The sequence below is a fragment of the Mobula hypostoma genome, chromosome 13 (genome assembly GCF_963921235.1).
Source record: "Mobula hypostoma chromosome 13, sMobHyp1.1, whole genome shotgun sequence".
NCBI lineage: Eukaryota > Metazoa > Chordata > Chondrichthyes > Myliobatiformes > Myliobatidae > Mobula > Mobula hypostoma.
This window is the reverse complement of record NC_086109.1, coordinates 21976507-21994468: the sequence shown is the minus strand read 5'-3', so window position 1 is coordinate 21994468 and position 17962 is coordinate 21976507. Positions and strand designations below refer to the sequence as shown.

Sequence of the window (17962 nt, the reverse complement as noted above, 5' to 3'; positions counted from 1 at the left end):
CATGTTTGGTAAACTACTCACTTAACGAATGACACTGCCTGCTTTAGTTTTAGACACTGTCTTTCAGTTATTAGACAAGTAGTGTCCAAAGGGATCTTAGGACCATACCTATTATAAAGCACGTCAATCCACATCAAGAGTAGTTCAGTATGAAGTGACCTCTTTACCTTTTGCATTTAAACAGTAAAACAAAGTCCTCTCAGAATCTGTTCAATCACCCCCAATAAATTTATGTCAGGAACATTAGCATATTGCTTTACAATGCCAGCGACCGGGGTTAATTTTCCTCCACATGTTCTCCCTATGACTACGTGCCTTTCCTCTGGGTATTGCAGTTTCTTCTCACATTCCAAAGATGTATAGGTTGGTAGGTTAACTGGTCACATGAATGACACAGGTTTGTTAGGCAGGAAGGGCCTGTTACCATGCTGTATCTAAATAGATATGGAAGTTGCAATTCTTTGTGATTGTTTTGAAATGCATAAATGCAAGTAAAATTCAGTCACAAGCCTTATGTTTATCACTCACAGATTGCTGCAAAAGATTCCCAACAGGGCATTTGCTAGGCCATTAGAGTAAGTAGTAAAGATCTGACAAAGTTAGCGTGGAACTTATCAGAGCACGTTAATGTGACTTCCTACTCTAGAGGAAAATCTGACACTTGTGGTTATAACTCTACATTTTAAAAACTAATTTCAAATTCTCACTCAGTTTTGGTGTAAACCAATATTACTCTGTTACCAGAACTAGGACCCAGCATTTAGTAATGTAACTAATTACATATTTAGGTGATCTTTGATTATACTAAACCATGTGCACAATACTCTACGTTATTAAGTTTGACTATTTTGCTCTTTTGAGCGTTTTCCACGAAAAGTTAGATATGATTCATTAAAAAACCCAATTTCAGTCATTCTTGGCACTTCTGCTTATCATAAACATGACCCCAACAAATGAATATATAAATCCATATTTCCTTACAAAATAAAAGGTGGCTATTTTTTCCCCCAAGTCTATGCTGGGTCTCTGAACAACTGCATTTCCCCACTGATTTCCCTGCAACCAAATATCACTTTATATTTGCACAAGAGAGCTCCAGACTTCCATTGCACTTTTCAAATGTAGAAATACTTCCTAACACTTCTCCAGGAATTACAAATAACCGAATTGTTAGTACTGTATAATTTCAGTTCCATTTAACACTTTGACTCAGATCATCATTTAACTGACCAAATTCCAGTAACACAATATTGGTTTATGCAACCTTTTCCCATAAAAATTAAGCTTGTGTGGATTAAATTAAGCTTGGGAAAAAGCAAACAACACTATGCTTGTTAATTGTTGAGAACCGTGTGCTTCCCAATGGTCAGCTGAAACCAAAACTGATTCTGAAGAAAAATGGTATTGAATTGCTGAATAAGGAAAACTAGCAAAGCTGGTTATTTATAATATAGGCATTTTTATATACAAAGATGAATGATAATGTAACTTTTCTGAGAAGAATAGTGCTAAATGAAACATTCTGTACTTGCACAATGCCTTTTATTGTTTAAAAACTGACACTTCACAGAATCGTGACTAGAAAATTTTGATAGTCAAATAAGATAAAAGGCTTTAAACAAGATTTGCAAGGGGATGGGAACCAGAGTGCTAGAGCTGACAGTGTGGCTGGGGTGAAAACAAATGATATTGAAAGTTTAAGCAAATCCGCTGATAGAAAGGTTGTGAGTGGTGGTAAAAATCTTCTGAGGTGTATATATTTCAATGCTAGGAGTATTGCGGGGAAGGCGGATGAGTTGAGGGCGTGGATTGACACGTGGAATTATGATGTTGTAGCAATTAGTGAAACTTGGCTACAGGAGGGGCAGGACTGGCAGCTTAATATTCCAGGGTTCCGATGTTTCAGATGTGATCGAGGCAGAGGAATGAAAGGTGGGGGAGTAGCATTGCTTGTTAGGGAAAATATTACAGCAGTGCTCAGGCAGGACAGATTAGAGGGCTTGTCTACTGAGTCCTTATGGGTGGAGCTGAGAAACAGGAAAGGTATGGCCACATTAGTGGGATTGTATTACAGACCACCCAATAGTCAACGAGACTTGGAAGAGCAAATCTGCAGAGAGATAGCAGGCAACTGCAGGAAACAAAGTTGTGGTGGTAGGGGATTTTAATTTTCCATACATTGATTGGGACTCCCATACTGTTAGGGGTCTAGATGGTTTAGAGTTTGTAAAATGTGTTCAAGGAAGTTTTCTAAATCAGTATATAGAGGGACCAACTAGAGGGGATGCAATATTGGATCTCCTGTTAGGAAACGAATTAGGGCAAGTGACAGAAGTCTGTGTAGGGGAGCACTTTGGTTCCAGTGATCATAACACCATTAGTTTCAATTTGATCATGGACAAGGATAGATCTGGTCCTAGGGTTGAGGTTCTGAACTGGAAGAAGGCCAAATTTGAAGAAATGAGAAAGGATCTAAAAAGCGTGGATTGGGACAGGTTGTTCTCTGACAAAGGTGTGATTGGTAGGTGGGAAGCCTTCAAAGGGGCAATTTTGAGAGTGCAGAGCTTGTATGTTCCTGTCAGGATTAAAGGCAAATTGAATAGGAATAAGGAACCTTGGTTCTCAAGGGATATTGCAACTCTGATAAAGAAGAAGAGGGAGTTGTATGAAATGTATAGGAAACAGGGGGTAAATCAGGTGCTTGAGGAATATAAGAAGTGCAAGAAAATACTTAAGAAAGAAATCAGGAGGGCAAAAAGAAGACATGAGGTTGCCTTGGCAGTCAAAGTGAAGGATAATCCAAAGAGCTTTTACAAGTATATTAAGAGCAAAAGGATTGTAAGGGATAAAATTGGTCCTCTTGAAGATCAGAGTGGTCGGCTTTGTGCGGAACCAAAGGAAATGGGGGAGATCTTAAATAGGTTTTTTGCATCTGTATTTACTAAGGAAGCTGGCATGAAATTTATGGAATTGAGGGAATCAAGTAGTGAGACCATGGAAACTGTACAGATTGAAAAGGAGGAGGTGCTTGCTGTCTTGAGGAAAATTAAAGTGGATAAATCCCCGGGACCTGACAGAGTGTTCCCTCGGACCTTGAAGGAGACTAGTGTTGAAATTGCGGGGGTCCTGGCAGAAATATTTAAAATGTCGCTGTCTACGGGTGAAGTGCCGGAAGATTGGAGAGTGGCTCATGTTGTTCCATTGTTTAAAAAAGGATCGAAAAGTAATCCGGGAAATTATAGGCCGGTGAGTTTAATGTCAGTAGTAGGTAAGTTATTGGAGGGAGTACTAAGAGACAGAATCTACAAGCATTTGGATAGACAGGGGCTTATTAGGGAGAGTCAACATGGCTTTGTGCGTGGTAGGTCATGTTTGACCACTCTGTTGGAGTTTTTCGAGGAGGTTACCAGGAAAGTGGATGAAGGGAAGGCAGTGGATATTGTCTACATGGACTTCAGTAAGGCCTTTGACAAGGTCCCGCATGGGAGGTTAGTTAGAAAAATTCAGTCGCTAGGTATACATGGAGAGGTGGTAAATTGGATTAGACATTGGCTTGATGGAAGAAGCCAGAGAGTGGTGGTAGAGAATTGCTTCTCTGAGTGGAGGCCTGTGACTAGTGGTGTGCCACAGGGATCAGTGCTGGGTCCATTGTTATTTGTCATCTATATCAATGATCTGGATGATAATGTGGTAAATTGGATCAGCAAGTTTGCTGATGATACAAAGATTGGAGGTGTAGCAGACAGTGAGGAAGGTATTCAGAGCCTGCAGAGGGACTTGTACCAGCTGGAAAAATGGGCTGAAAAATGGCAGCTGGAGTTTAATACTGACAAGTGTGAGGTATTGCACGTTGGAAGGACAAACCAACGTAGAACATACAGGGTTAATGGTAAGGCACTGAGGAGTGCAGTGGAATAGAGGGATCTGGGAATACAGATACAAAATTCCCTAAAAGTGTCGTCACAGGTAGATAGGGTCGTAAAGAGAGCTTTTGGTACACTGACCTTTATTAATCAAAGTATTGAGTATAAGAGCTGGAATGTTATGATGAGGTTGTATAAGGCATTGGTGAGGCCGAATCTGGAGTATTGTGTTCAGTTTTGGTCACCAAATTACAGGAAGGATATAAATAAGGTTGAAAGAGTGCAGAGAAGGTTTACAAGGATGTTGCCGGGACTTGAGAAACTCAGTTACAGAGAAAGGTTGAATAGGTTAGGACTTTATTCCCTGGAGCGTAGAAGAATGAGGGGAGATTTCATAGAGGTATATAAAATTATGATGGGTATAGATAGAGTGAATGCAAGCAGGCTTTTTCCACTGAGGCAAGGGGAGAAAAAAACCAGAGGACATGGGTTAAGGCTGAGGGGGGAAAAGTTTAAAGGGAACATTAGGGGGAGCTTCTTCACACAGAGAGTGGTGGGAGTATGGAATGAGCTGCCAGACGAGGTGGTAAATGTGGGTTCTTTTTTAACATTTGAGAATAAATTGGACAGATACACGGATGGGAGGTGTATGGAGGGATATGGTCCGTGTGCAGGTCAGTGGGACTAGGTAGAAAATGGTTCGGCACAGCCAAGAAGGGCCAAAGGGCCTGTTTCTGTGTTGTAGTTTCTATGGTTCTATGGAATCACTGAGTTTGCTTAGTGTGGTTGGCCTTAAAATGCTTTAAGGTGGAGATGACATATTTATGGGTGGAATCCTAGAGACAAGGGAATAGGCATTTGAAAGCATGGCCATTTGTGATGAAGTGCAGGAAGTAGGGGATGCATGAATGAGTGAAACTAAAGGAATGCAATATTCTAACTTGCTGTATGGTGAAAACACATTCTAAGGAAGGGCAGGCAAGTCTAATGAATTTAAAAATATCAAAATTTTCATTCTGCTACTTTGGAAACTCAAGTAGCAATACAGTCCAACAAAAATATGGTTGATTGGTACAAATGAGAGGATTTGCATTATGCCTTTAGGTGTCGCTGTACTGGACAGCAGTGCATTTGAATGGGCACTATGCACATCTAAGCTTTGGCTCTGATTAAATAATGTACTGCAAACTGATTGTTGAGCAATTTTTTCAAAGAGAAGAGCGTTCCACCTACCAATATTCTTGCTTGTGCAACAGATGGAGCACCATCAATGACAGGATGCCACCGAGGGGTTATCACTTTCTTGATAAAAGCTGTACCTAACATATTTACTATCACTGCACTTCATGGACAACACCTTGTCGTAAAAAAAAACAAGTGATCAGCTGATGAGAAATAAATTGCAAACGTTCATCAGTAAATTCATTGCTTGCATGCTGAAACTGAGTTGACAGAAGGAAAATTACACAGATTTAAGGGATTTGCTGCTATATAAAAGCACTACACAAACTCCAACTGTTGCATACACTAGCAGCATATAAAATGATACCAAATTTCTTGGATTGATTTTACTGAATTAATAAAAACACCATATTCTCAAGAGTTACCTGCATATCAAACTAATTAACTATTCTTCCCTTCGAATTAGCCAGATCTATTTTAAACAAATCATATTTTTACTGAATCAAAGCATTCTGCCCAAAAATGTCATCGAATGCTACTTAATAATTCTTTTATAAAAAGGAATGCCATTTTTGAATTCTCATCAACTAAGAGACTAAATAGTGCACAAGGCTGACAACTCCCTTTTAGCTTTATGAACTAAAAAAGAACTCTGTCTTGCCAACTATAAAGGTTTGATGAACATGATGGACATAGCTCCCACTTACAAGCAATGCTGCTTCTAGATATTTGTACTGAATAGACCAAAGTAATCTATAGTGTGTAAAATAATATCACCAATGACAGCAGGTAAACCAGATAGGAAAAAGCAGCATTTCTGTGAAATAAATTGCATTAGAACAATTAAGGCAACAAAGACACTTTAATGCTACAGTCAGATTATGCTTCCAGTTCTGTCAGAGTAATAGTTTGACTAAGAAATAAGGGTCACTTTTAGGTATTAGTGATAAGCTGACCACTGGCATTAGGAATACGAAGACAGGCCAGACAAATTTGGGTATTTCAACTTTAAAATCAGGTCAAAGTTGAAAGTTAAATATTATCAAAGTAGAAAGTTAATTACCAAAAGATGTATACTTTATACAAAGAAACCCAATAGAATCCATTTTAAAAAAAGACCAAACATCCAGTGTGCAGAGACCAAAAAAAACAAAATTGTGCAAACAATAAAAGCAAGCAAGTAGTATTCAGAACTGAAGCTCAAGAAAATGAGTCACAGATACAAAGCCAGGCATCACTGTAGCAGATTCAGGAGCCTGCTTATTGCAGGTCACAGCCTCAGTTCAGCACAGAGATGAGTAAACCTTGTGGAACAGCGAGCTGAACTGGCCCGAACCTCCTCTCGGATCCCAAGACCCTGATCTTTTTAATCTGGCCCAGCGCTTAAGTCGTCCAAGGGCAAGGTCGTTACTTGCTTCTGACCGGGCCCAGCTGCTTCAATACGCTCTCGGGTTGATTCGGCCCATACTCTACCGTTCCAATTCAGCCCGACATTCAAATCGATCAAAACTTAGGTCTTTCCTCACTCTTGGATTCAGGCTCTGCCTTGCCAGCAATAGCCATACATAGGCTCATTCCCCATGTTCCAGCCCAGACCCGCTGCCTCCATTCAGCCTGTCCACACCACGCCCCAACCATCCTGCACCTTCTCGAGACTCCAGTTCACGCTGCAGAAATGACAGGTTATACAGGCGGTTCAAAATCTCAACTCTGACAGCAAAGTTACAAGCTATTGTTTGCAGTGATCGTTTACCAGAAAAAATGTGATTGATAAGTACTCAGCTGTTTACTTTGCTGCAACCAGTGCCATCTTAAACAGGATGACCAAGTTCAAACTTAGAAGGACAGAATTAAAATAATAGGGCATTATGCTAACTTCTATAACACTGTGGTTAGACTACTCTTAAGGTCGCTGTGCATATGTCTGTTTGTCCTATTATTAACTAGCGCAGTACAACTATTAACAGTCTAGGACTCCTTTTTCCAAGGGTCACAATACAGGTAAATACAGGGAATATATTTACAATTGTGCGGGTGGCCAACGCTACGGTTTTTAAAGATAGCAACATAATAACTTGTATAGAAAGTGGAATTTGTAATTCAGCTGAATATGCTCTGATGCACTAAATAAGCTAGATCAGGGGTTCCCAATCTTTTTTAAGCCATGGACACCTACCGTTAACCGAGGGGGTCCATGGATCCCAGAGCTAGATATAAATGTAAACAAGAATATAAAAAGAACATTTTGATGGTGTGCATTGAATCAGGCTGTGGAAGCACTAATGAAGAGCACAACACTACTGGGCTAAGTAATGGTTCTGTTTTAAATTCTATTTAAACAGTATAAAATGACAAGCCCAGAACATTGCATCATATTAAAGTCTTTGAAATAAATTGTGTTGGCTTAATGTCTGTTGGACCTCGCTCAAGATTACATCAGGGCTGACCCTCTAGCTTATTTACTTTCTCTGCAACCCTTGGCCATAGCCCCCCATAAAGTCAAAATAAATCTGGAAATGAATCAAAAGGGACCAAATATGAAAAGTTTATGAAGTTTTAGAAATGTTCAGTTCTTTTTCCCTCATGATGCTCCAGATAATTACTACATTTTAACTTGCATTACAAATTGGTCAATATAATGCAGTTAGTGGGAGTGCAATGTGTGACCCTGAAAGTGACAGGAAGGCAAAATGTGAATATTAAGACATTTTTGGAATGATGGAGGTGAAAATTAGTGAAAAAGTTTAACCAAGATACGGTTTGAAAACATCAGGATGTTACAAAAAGAGGATGTGAGAAAGCTACACCATGCATACGGTCAGCACACCCAAAATGCTGGAGCAACTCAGCAGGCCAGGCAGCATCTATGGAAAAAAGTACAGTCAACATTTTGGGCCGAAACCCTTTGACAGGACTGGAGAAAAAAAGCTGAGGAGTAGACTTGAAAAGTGGGGGAGGGTGCGCCAGGCGGCATGTGAAACTTGGAGGGGGAGGGATGAAGAGGAGCTAGGAAGAGACAGAAGGCCATGGAAGAAAGAAAAAAAGGGGGGGGGGGAGAAGGAGCACCAGAGGGAGGCAATGGGCGGGCAAGGAGATAACACAAGAGAGGGACAAGGGGATGGGAAATAAGTGAAGGGGGAAGCACTACTGTAAGTTTGCGAAATCAATGTTCATGCCATCAAGTTGGAGGCTACCCAAATGGAATACAAGGTGTTGTTCCTTAATCTAAGTGTGGCATATGGTCATCATTTTCAGCAATTGTCTTCTAATCTTAAGAACATCAATGAAATATGACATTATTTAGCACAAACACATGTTGCCTGACATTACTTAAGTTTGTTATGACTTCAAAAAGAAATTCAATAGAGGTGCCATTACATTCCTTGCTATCCCCCACTAAAAATGAGATAATTACTTTATAAATGCAATACAAGATATCTATACACCAAAGAAATTCTTAACTCTTTACTTACAAACAAAATTCAGATTGTACATGAAAAATTAAGTTTCGGGGCACTTTTGTGACAATCAAAAATCAAACAATTTTAGATACAAAACAAAATCAACCTTATACAAATATCAATTTTTCACCAGATTTTTAGATGTGCATTTTAAAACCATTTGTAGTTGATATTTTCTCCCACCTGATTTTGTGTTGCAAGATCTAGCCACACGCAAGACTTGCTTAAACCATCCTGCCATTAGAAATCAGGAACAGTGTTATACTTCCTGAATTTTCCTAAGGAGAGTTAAAGATCTTCCTTATTGTCAGAGGCATCTGCAGCATCAGCACAAGCATCTCCCTCTTGTACAGTTACCTCTTCCAGAATTATTTCCTTCAATTGAACGCAATTAAATTTAGCTGCTTGAAAACAATATTCCATTGTTGTTTTCTGTGATGGTCTTAACAATTTAGGCCCCAGAAGTACCACAATAAACTTCAATGTTTCTGCCTAAAGCTCAATTCTATTAAAGATCGTTAGCTCAATACTATTAATGATCCATCGACTAGGTCACATCACTCACATGCCAACCTCAACACCCTTAAACACAGCGGTCCCCAACCACCGGGCCGCGGACCGGTACCGGGCCGCAAAGCATGCGCTACCGGGCCGTGAGGAAACGATATGATTTGGTGATAGGAGTCAGCTGCACCTTTCCTCATTCCTTGTCATGCCCACTGTTGAGCTATTACGCATGCAAGGTCATTACTCCCGCATCATTCATGTCAGCGCGGGAAGATGATCAACTCCTCGAGCTTGCAAATGACGACGAGCTGAAAAATATGTTTGACATAACATCTCTGCCGGCATTCTGGATCTCAAAATCAAGGCTAAATATCCTGAGATAGCCACGAAAGCACTGAAAACGTTGCTTCCATTTCCAACATATCTCTGCAATGAATGCAACGAAAGCCAAATTGCGTAATAGACTGGACATAAGGAACCCCCTTCGTGTATTGCTGTCTCCCATCACCCCTCCATGGGACCATCTTGTTGCAGGGAAACAAGCATTCAGCCCAGGGCGCCCACTGATTCAGCGATATTGGTATGTTGCAATGGTTTTATATGTTCATACGGGGAAAATATGTGCTGTGTGTTTAACATCCAAACGTTACTTAAATGTTATGATGCTATTGACTTACTTACATAACCATATAACAATTACAGCACGGAAACAGGCCATCTCTGCCCTTCTAGTCCGTGCCGAACGCTACTCTCACCTAGTTCCACCGACCTGCACTCAGCCCATAACCCTGCATTCCTTTCCTGTCCATATACCGATCCAATTTTTCTTTAAGTAATATCGAACCTGCCTCTACCACTTCTACTGGATGTTCGTTCAACACTTACTTCAAGCTCCCCTGTCCTTCCCTGATAATTGACTTATCGCTATATTCATGCGAGGAACATACGTGCTGTGTATTTAATATTAAATTCTTTAGATAAACCTTTTTAGAAACCAAATTGAGTGTATTAGCCACTTATCACCTATATTCCGGTCGTGATTAACACCACCCCGCCAACCCCCATCAGAATCACCAAAAACGATTTGTAGAAAAAAATCAGCATGTACACACATGCGCAAGGCACGCATATGCACTGGTTACCGCGCAAGACCTCATGGTCATTGTAGTCTCTCTGTGTAAACAACGTATTTACCTCTACTCTTGTCCGTTGGCAACCCTACCTCCCCGTGCACCCCCCCCCACCCCGGCCGAGTCGGCCGGTCCGCAAGAATATTGTCAATCTGAAACCGGTCCGCAGTGCAAAAAAGGTTGGGGACCCCTGCTTAAACAGACACTAATTTAGGTTCATATATAATGGAGATTGCCAGGTGTTCTGAGAAAAAGATTCAGGGATTTGCTCAAAACTTCCTTCAAATACTGCAACATCTCCATCAACTCCTAGGTACCCAAGGTCCCTGGTGGAAAGTGAAGTAGTATTTGGGATAGTACTGAAAAACAAGGTTGTTTGTTAGGAACACAAAAGCTCTACATAAATGGCAGAGGAGAATCACCTCTCAAACTATTCATCTTTCTGTTGCAGCAGTACCTCCTGCCCATCTGTCAGCAGTCTCATTCCACCCCATTCTCAATCCCATGGGATTGCCTGCTAATGCGATGGTAATATGATAGATTGTGGTGCATATATGGTCTGATGTGATTTACCACCTTACAACAGGGACTATACCTTCAAAATTATTTCATCGGTTGCAAAGGACCTTAGAAGATTCCAAGACTGTGAAACAATTGATTGAAAGCATTTTTTTTTAAAAAGCCTGAGTAACTCCGATGACAATCTGTGGCATATAGATCAAAGTTGTCCCATCTTTACACCACATTAAGTTAACCAATCATAAACCAGAGGTTTTACAAATGGCCTTGGCAATTTCTGGTTAGTGAAAAAGAGGTTTCTAAAAAAAACATACACACCCACAAATGTATCAGCTTCGCCTCCAATTTAAAAAAATCCTTTATCAAGACAAATACTCAACACACAAGACATTTAACATTCTCCTCCAAAAATATAAATTTCTCCAACAGATTTAATTGAATAAAAACTGGTCAGCCTGCAAGTACCTCTGCCTGCTGAACATCCTTCAGAGTATCAGCAAGCATCATTCGATACGATTAGCACCATCAAGAAACTAATTGTATTCACACCCACTTCCACCTAACCAGAAATACCAAAACTAACTGCTATGCTTCAGCTAACTCATGAGAAATCTGAACCAAGAAACTCAGGGTATTATGACTCAGCAGCATCAGCAATAAAGGGGTTAATAAACAAAATGAGTACATTGAACTAGTCAATATTCTAATGTACAGTTTTCCTTCAGTTTATGCTCAGTGCCTATACTTTGAATTTCTCCATCAGAAATTACCCCCTGCTTAACTTGTTGCTGGAAATAATAACACATTGAAACAAGAAGGCCATCAACACAAGACAGTCACCATGAAACCAACAGAGAATTCTGAATTTTATCCAAAGGAAAGTGAAATGTGCAACTTGCTACCAACAGGAGTCGTTAAATTGTTTGAGGGGAGACTAGATGAGTATATAGCATAGAAGGGAACAAGTGGGTTGCAGATAAACCGTTTGTATAGCCTGTTTGCACCGAGCAGCCAGCTTTTGTTCTACAACTGCTACACAATGGAATCATACACAAGCTATTGATAATTCCAGGACAATACTACTAACTTAAAGGTAAATAGCCTTTCATCTTCTTCCCTTAATATGCAAATTGGTTGCAACAATTGTTTACACATGATCTTTGAACTTTAATAATACATACAATATGAAATACTTCATATGATATGACTCACTATACAAGAACAAAATGATTTCATACAGAATGAGAGGTAAAAACAGAAAATGAAATTTCAAACCACTTCAACTAGAAAACTCTGCTGTTAGATATGAAAGAAAGAATCCAGAAACAATCAAGTCAGCCATTTTCACACAACTTCCAGGTACAGAAAGGCAATTTGGTACCTACTGCTAAAACTTAAAGATCAAAAAGAACAAATCTGTTCATCATACATGACAGAAAGGACGGCCATTCAGCCCACCTTTGGCATTGCTTAAACAAGGATTCCCTTTCTTGATTTTACTCCATAGTTCCACAGCTTTCATTTTTGTCAAGACACCTCTTGCTTACTGAAAGTTACCAATGAGACTGCTTTGACTATTATCAATGTGTTTCAAATCTTCACAATCAGAACCAATTTATCATTATCTTGTGCATAGGAAAGACATCGTCAAGATGGGGAGCGGGTAGAAGAGATTTCCAAGGATGCTACCTGGACTTGAGGGTCTGCGTTAGGGGGAGATGTTTGCAACACTGGATCTTTATTCCTTGGAACGCAGAGAATGAGGGGTGACCTCAGAAGCATGTAAAATCATGAGATGGTATGGATAAGACTTTTCCCTTGGGTATGGGGGAGTAATCCAAAACTAGAGGGCCCAAATACAGGATAAGAGGGAAATATATTCAAGAATCACCTGAGAGATAACTTCCTTGCATAGCGAGTACCTGAAATAAGCTGCCAGAGAGATTGGATGAGATAGGTACAATTGCAACTTTTAAGAGGTATTAAATTGAATAGATGCATGGAAAGCACAGGTTCAAAAGGTTATGGGCTGATTGCTGACAACTGGGACTGCAGGGAGGACTTACAATTTGGGCTGAAGGGCTTGTTTCCATGGTGTATTAGTCTAAGACTTTAACAGTAAAAATATCATCTGTTCAGAGACCCAGTACTGATGGGTTGATCGAAAACTCGAAGTACTGAAATGCAGTGTAACCGTTGCCAGCTGGGTGAATAATGTAATATAAAAACAGAAAATGCTGGAAATACTCAGTAGGCCAGGCTACTGCTGGGAAGAGAAACAGAAGCGTCTAAAATGTTAACTAATTTCTCTCTCGTTGATGCTGCTGAGTATTTTCTGTTTTACATTCCCAACATCTGCTTTTCCTCCTTGATTTTCAGAATAAGTTATTTATCGTAGAATCTGCAGCTAGACAATAAAGAATGAATTTTCAGACATTTGTGCCAACAGCAGCAGTTTAGACAGATTTCGTAAGAATACACTCTCTTCTTACAGGATTTAAGGCTTCAGTGTTTAATAACTTTGCGAGTCCCATTACTTGGTGTTTATCCGCAAACTACTGAAAAAGTGGTTTGCCAAGTAGATTGTGTCAAGTAAATGGAACGAACTATTCGAAGTGTACACGTACAATCATTTTGGGATGCCACTTGTTTTGAAGAGCTTGTAAAATACTAATATAATCTCAGGTCTCACTAGATTCCTAGTTCGTGGGTTTGTTTTTTGCTGTAATACAAAATGCTGGATATACAGAGCCCTTCCTGTCACACTACTTTACTTCTTTGAGCAAAGACAAAACGGACGCCAATTAATATCACATTTCCCCTAATACCCCGAGAAAACAAACAAGCTCTCACACCCATGCCGTTACTCACAGTTGCGTGACCCACGCTGGAAGGTGCTGAGGAATCTCAGTCGCCCGGCGCCTGCTGCAGTCCACCAGGCCATCGGCGCAAGAGCATTGCAGGGGGCACGCTGAAGTCCGCGCCAGGAGCAGAGAGGCGCAGAGCAGCCGTAAGGCGATCCGGAGGCCAGCCCAAGGCCCAGGCGCCATCTTAAATCCCACGGTCGAAGGCAACAAAACAATTCCCCCCACCCCTCCCCCTCAACCCCACACAATACAACAAACAGAAGATGAAGGCTGCCGGGACGCGGCGTTACGCTGACAAGCGGCTCTGCCACTCGGCGCCCTCGGGTCTCGATCAGCGAAGCTGGGACACTCGCAACCGCACGATTCCCCACCAACACAAAGCTCCCATTCTCAGCACCCGCCACTGATCTGACCCCCTCCCACTTCCAACAGCGGCCCCGCCTTCAGCCCGCCGCCATTCGACAGTCCCAGGAAGCATCCTGGATTATTACTGGTCTACGTCAACGTCAATCAAATGCTACCTCCAGACCGTGCGGCGAACTTTCTACTTAATACCCCGTCCCTGACATTTGCGATTGGTGAATGATTATGTCAATCACATATGGGCCACATTCTCTTAAAGGTGAAGGACGTGCTTTCAAATCAGAATCAGATTTACTATCATCAGCATATGTCGTGGAATGTTGTTAATTTAGCGTCAGCAGTACGATAGAAGCCGCTTGATAATATAGAGAAAATAACTAAATAAGCCAATTACAGTAAGTATATATATGTATAATTAAAAAGTTAGTTTTAAAAAAGTTGCAAAAACAGAAATAATATATTAAAAAGTGAGGTGTTGTTTATGGGTTCGATGTCCATTTAGGACTCTAATGACAGAGGGGAAGAAGATGTTCCTGAATTGCTGAGTGTTGCCTTCAGGCTTTTGTCCAACCTCCCTGCCGGTAACAACGGGAAGAAGGCTTGTCTTGGGTGATGGGGGTCCTTAATAATGGATGCCACCTTACTGAGGCACCGCTCCATGACGATGTCTTGGATACTATGGAGACTAGTACCCAAGATGGGGCTGACTAATTCTACAACTTTCCGTAGCTTCTTTCGATCCTGTGCCGTTGCCACCCCTCCCCCATGACAAATAGTGATACAGCCTGTAGGAATACTCTCCACAGTGCATCAATAGAAGTTTTCTAGTGTTGTCGGTGACAAACCGAATCTCCCCAAACTCCTAATGAAATACAGCCACTGTCTTGCCTTCTTTATAGCTGCATCGATATGTTGGGACCAGGTTAAATCATCAGCGATCTTGACACCCAGGAATTTGAAATTGCTCACTCTCTCCACTTCTGATCCTTCTATTAGGGTTGGTTCATGTTCCCTCGTCTTCCTTTCCTGAAGTCCAAAATCAGCAATTTGGTTCTACTGACGTTGAATGCAAGGTTTTTGCTGTGACACCACTCCACTTGCTGGTATATCTCACTTCTCTACACCCTCTCATTACCATCTGAGATTCTGCCAACAGTGGTTGTATCATCAGCAAATTTATAGATGGCATTTGAGCTAAATCTAGCCACACAGTCATGGGTATAGAGAAAGTAGAGCAGTGGGCTAAGCACACACCCCTGACTGTGACTTATCCGCAACACTGGAGATTGGCTGCAAATGATTTATTTCCCACTTACCCCGAGTAAAGATGTTTGATTTAAAAAATTGTAATTAAAATCCCTTTATAAACAATTATTGTCACAGGTAACAATACAGTGAAAAGATTTTGGTTTGTGTGCCAACCAGACACATCATGCCACGCAGTGAGCTGGTAAAGTGCCTCAAAAAAGTATATTATCTCAATATTTCCAAACTCACTTCCTTTCTCAATCTTCTATCTTTTCCACAAGTTTATATGCTAAAGAGCAACAACATGGAGACGTGTTTCCATATACAACTAAATGTAAGAAGGATGTTCTACAGTCTTTCACAACTGATGGAATCAAAAGCATTGATGAGATTGAGTATCATGGTTAGTGCTGTTCCCAGCATTTCTCTTGTCACCTGGTGAGCAAGACCAACCTCAGTAAAGGTCAAATTGCCCCAACACTTTCCTCAATCTTCCATACCAAAATGTTCCATCTCACTTCCATCATACTTCCTGTGGGAATGGATCTAGTCTTTACAACACATGAGCCAATCTATGCCGATTACACAGTAGTTAAACAGGATGCGGACAATACTTTCATTTGTACACACTTGGTGGCCAAGCTCCAAGGAATTGTCAATTTGTTCACTGAAGAATATATGAAGGCCTCACACTCAGCGTCTGCAGATTAACGCCTTCCACCAACCTGGTCCTCTTGGCCTCCGTGACAGCATGACCCTAAAAAATGTGGACCATCTCCCATACCTTGGGAGCTACCGTAAAGTGTAGACATCAATGATGGAATTCATCATTGTCTTTAATATGTCAACACAGTGTTTGATTGTTTGAAGAAAACAGTACTTGAAAATCGAGACCCCGGACTTGTCAGCAAAATCACGACCTACTGTGTCCTGCCCACTGCATGCTTTTAAGACCTGGACGACGTATCGAAGCATCCCAAACCACTGAAAAAAAACATTACTGTACCATCATTATCTGCAGAAAATTTGCCCACTTGACTAGCAGTGTAAGTGAGCCAGTGCCAGTGCCCTCTATCAAGCTGACAACCACATCACTGAGGCCCCAGTTACTCTCAGTCAGTTACTTTAGGCAGGCCAAGTTGTTTGACACCAAACTCCTGAAACAGATAGTTTATTCTGAGCTCTTTTGTGGATAGTGAACATTTTGACTTCTCTACATCAGAATGCTGATGACCCTGTTTTGAATGAACACAATGACAGATTCCACAGCATTATGGCAAAAAGAATTCCGAGCATTCCCTACCTTCTGAATCAAAACATTTCTCCTCATGCCTGTCTTAAATATCCTGTCTTAAATGGTATCCCCTCCCCCGCAACCACAGATCCTACATTCCCTGGCCAAAGGAAACATTTTCCCAGCATCTAATCTGCAAGGTCTTTAAGTTTGAAGAAGATCTCATTCTACTAAACTAAAGAAAGCAGTCCATAATTGGTCAGTATTTCCTCCTAGGCACTCTATCATCCATGGAACCTGTCTGGAGAATAAATGCTGCACTTTCTCAATGGCATCAACTTATTTTCTTAGGTAACAAGAACCAAAGCTGTACACAATATTCTGGATATGATCTCACTCAGGCCTTATATCATTAAAATAGGACTTCCTTTCTTAAACCTTGTGGTAATACAACCTAATATACCATATGACCTCTTAATTATTTGCTACATCTACATGCGGTTCACCACAAAATCATAGATGATCTTCTGTTTTAAACACCACCTTACCGCAACATCTCTTGATCATCCAAAAATCTACTGACCCAAATTTTAATGGCATTATCAACCAAGTTTCCACAGGCCTTCCAGGGTAGAGAATTCCAAAAGTTCAACAACATTTGGGCAAAGACATTTCTCTTAATTTCAGTCCTAACTGCCTGTCTCTCTTTTGCATATATAAAACAAAACTACCATGTGTAACTTTGGGAGCATATTGGAATAAAAACAAAAAAAAATTAGAAACACTCAACATTTCTTACGAAAAGAGAAATGAAGTTAATATTTGAGATTTAAGACCATTCATTCAAACGGATTACATTTGAAGTAGTTTCATTACAAGACATTTCAGATATAAGGATGGAATATGGCTGCAATTTTATAGACCAATTGTATTGTCCTTTGGTGAGATTACATCTGAAGAGCTTAACACATTTTTGTTTTCCCTAACCATATGCCTTGAAGAGATATAATGAAGGTTTACCAGGATGATTCTTGGGATGAAAAGGTTATCCTCTGATGAGAAAGTGAAAAGATTAGGACTATATTCCCTACACAGTTCTGATAATTGCTCAAAATCAATAATTCCTACGGTAGTTCATTAAGTTAAATTATGTTTCACCTGGTCAGGTAGTCCAGAAATAAGGATATCAATCTTGGATTGAGATAAGGAGAAATTTCTTCACTCAATGTATTCTGTATCTTTGGTGTTCTCCGTCCTGGTGTAGTGAATGTTGAGTCACTGAACAGAATTAAAAGTTGTAATTAATTAAGTTTCGCATGTTAAGGGAATTAAGGGATATGAAAATATAGGAAGGAGTGGATTTGAAAAAGAAAGGCAGTCATAATTTTGGCCTCATTTAGGCATTTGTTAGAATATTAAAAACAGATGCAAAATTCTGTAAATAGAAATATAACTATGACTGTAATTCCAATAATGAAAGAAACATACATATGTAACCTTCTGCATTACTATTTTCTTAACAAATGCACGGAAGTTTACAGTTTATATGGTCACCACCATTGTTCCCTCTAAGCTGTGCAAGTGCATA

General features: G+C 40.4%; 1 protein-coding gene across 1 annotated transcript in view; it reads right to left on the bottom strand.

The window, feature by feature from the left end:
• lrig2 (leucine-rich repeats and immunoglobulin-like domains 2) overlaps positions 1-15952 on the bottom strand; it is an 85303-nt gene extending 69351 nt beyond the window's left edge. Inside the window, exons 1-2 of the mRNA XM_063066364.1 lie at positions 15925-15952; positions 13534-13762 (exon numbers count right to left, since the gene is read on the bottom strand). Coding sequence (XP_062922434.1) covers positions 13534-13762; positions 15925-15952 — 257 coding nt within the window. The remainder of the gene's footprint in view (positions 1-13533; positions 13763-15924) is intronic.
• Positions 15953-17962: the final 2010 nt, after the last annotated feature.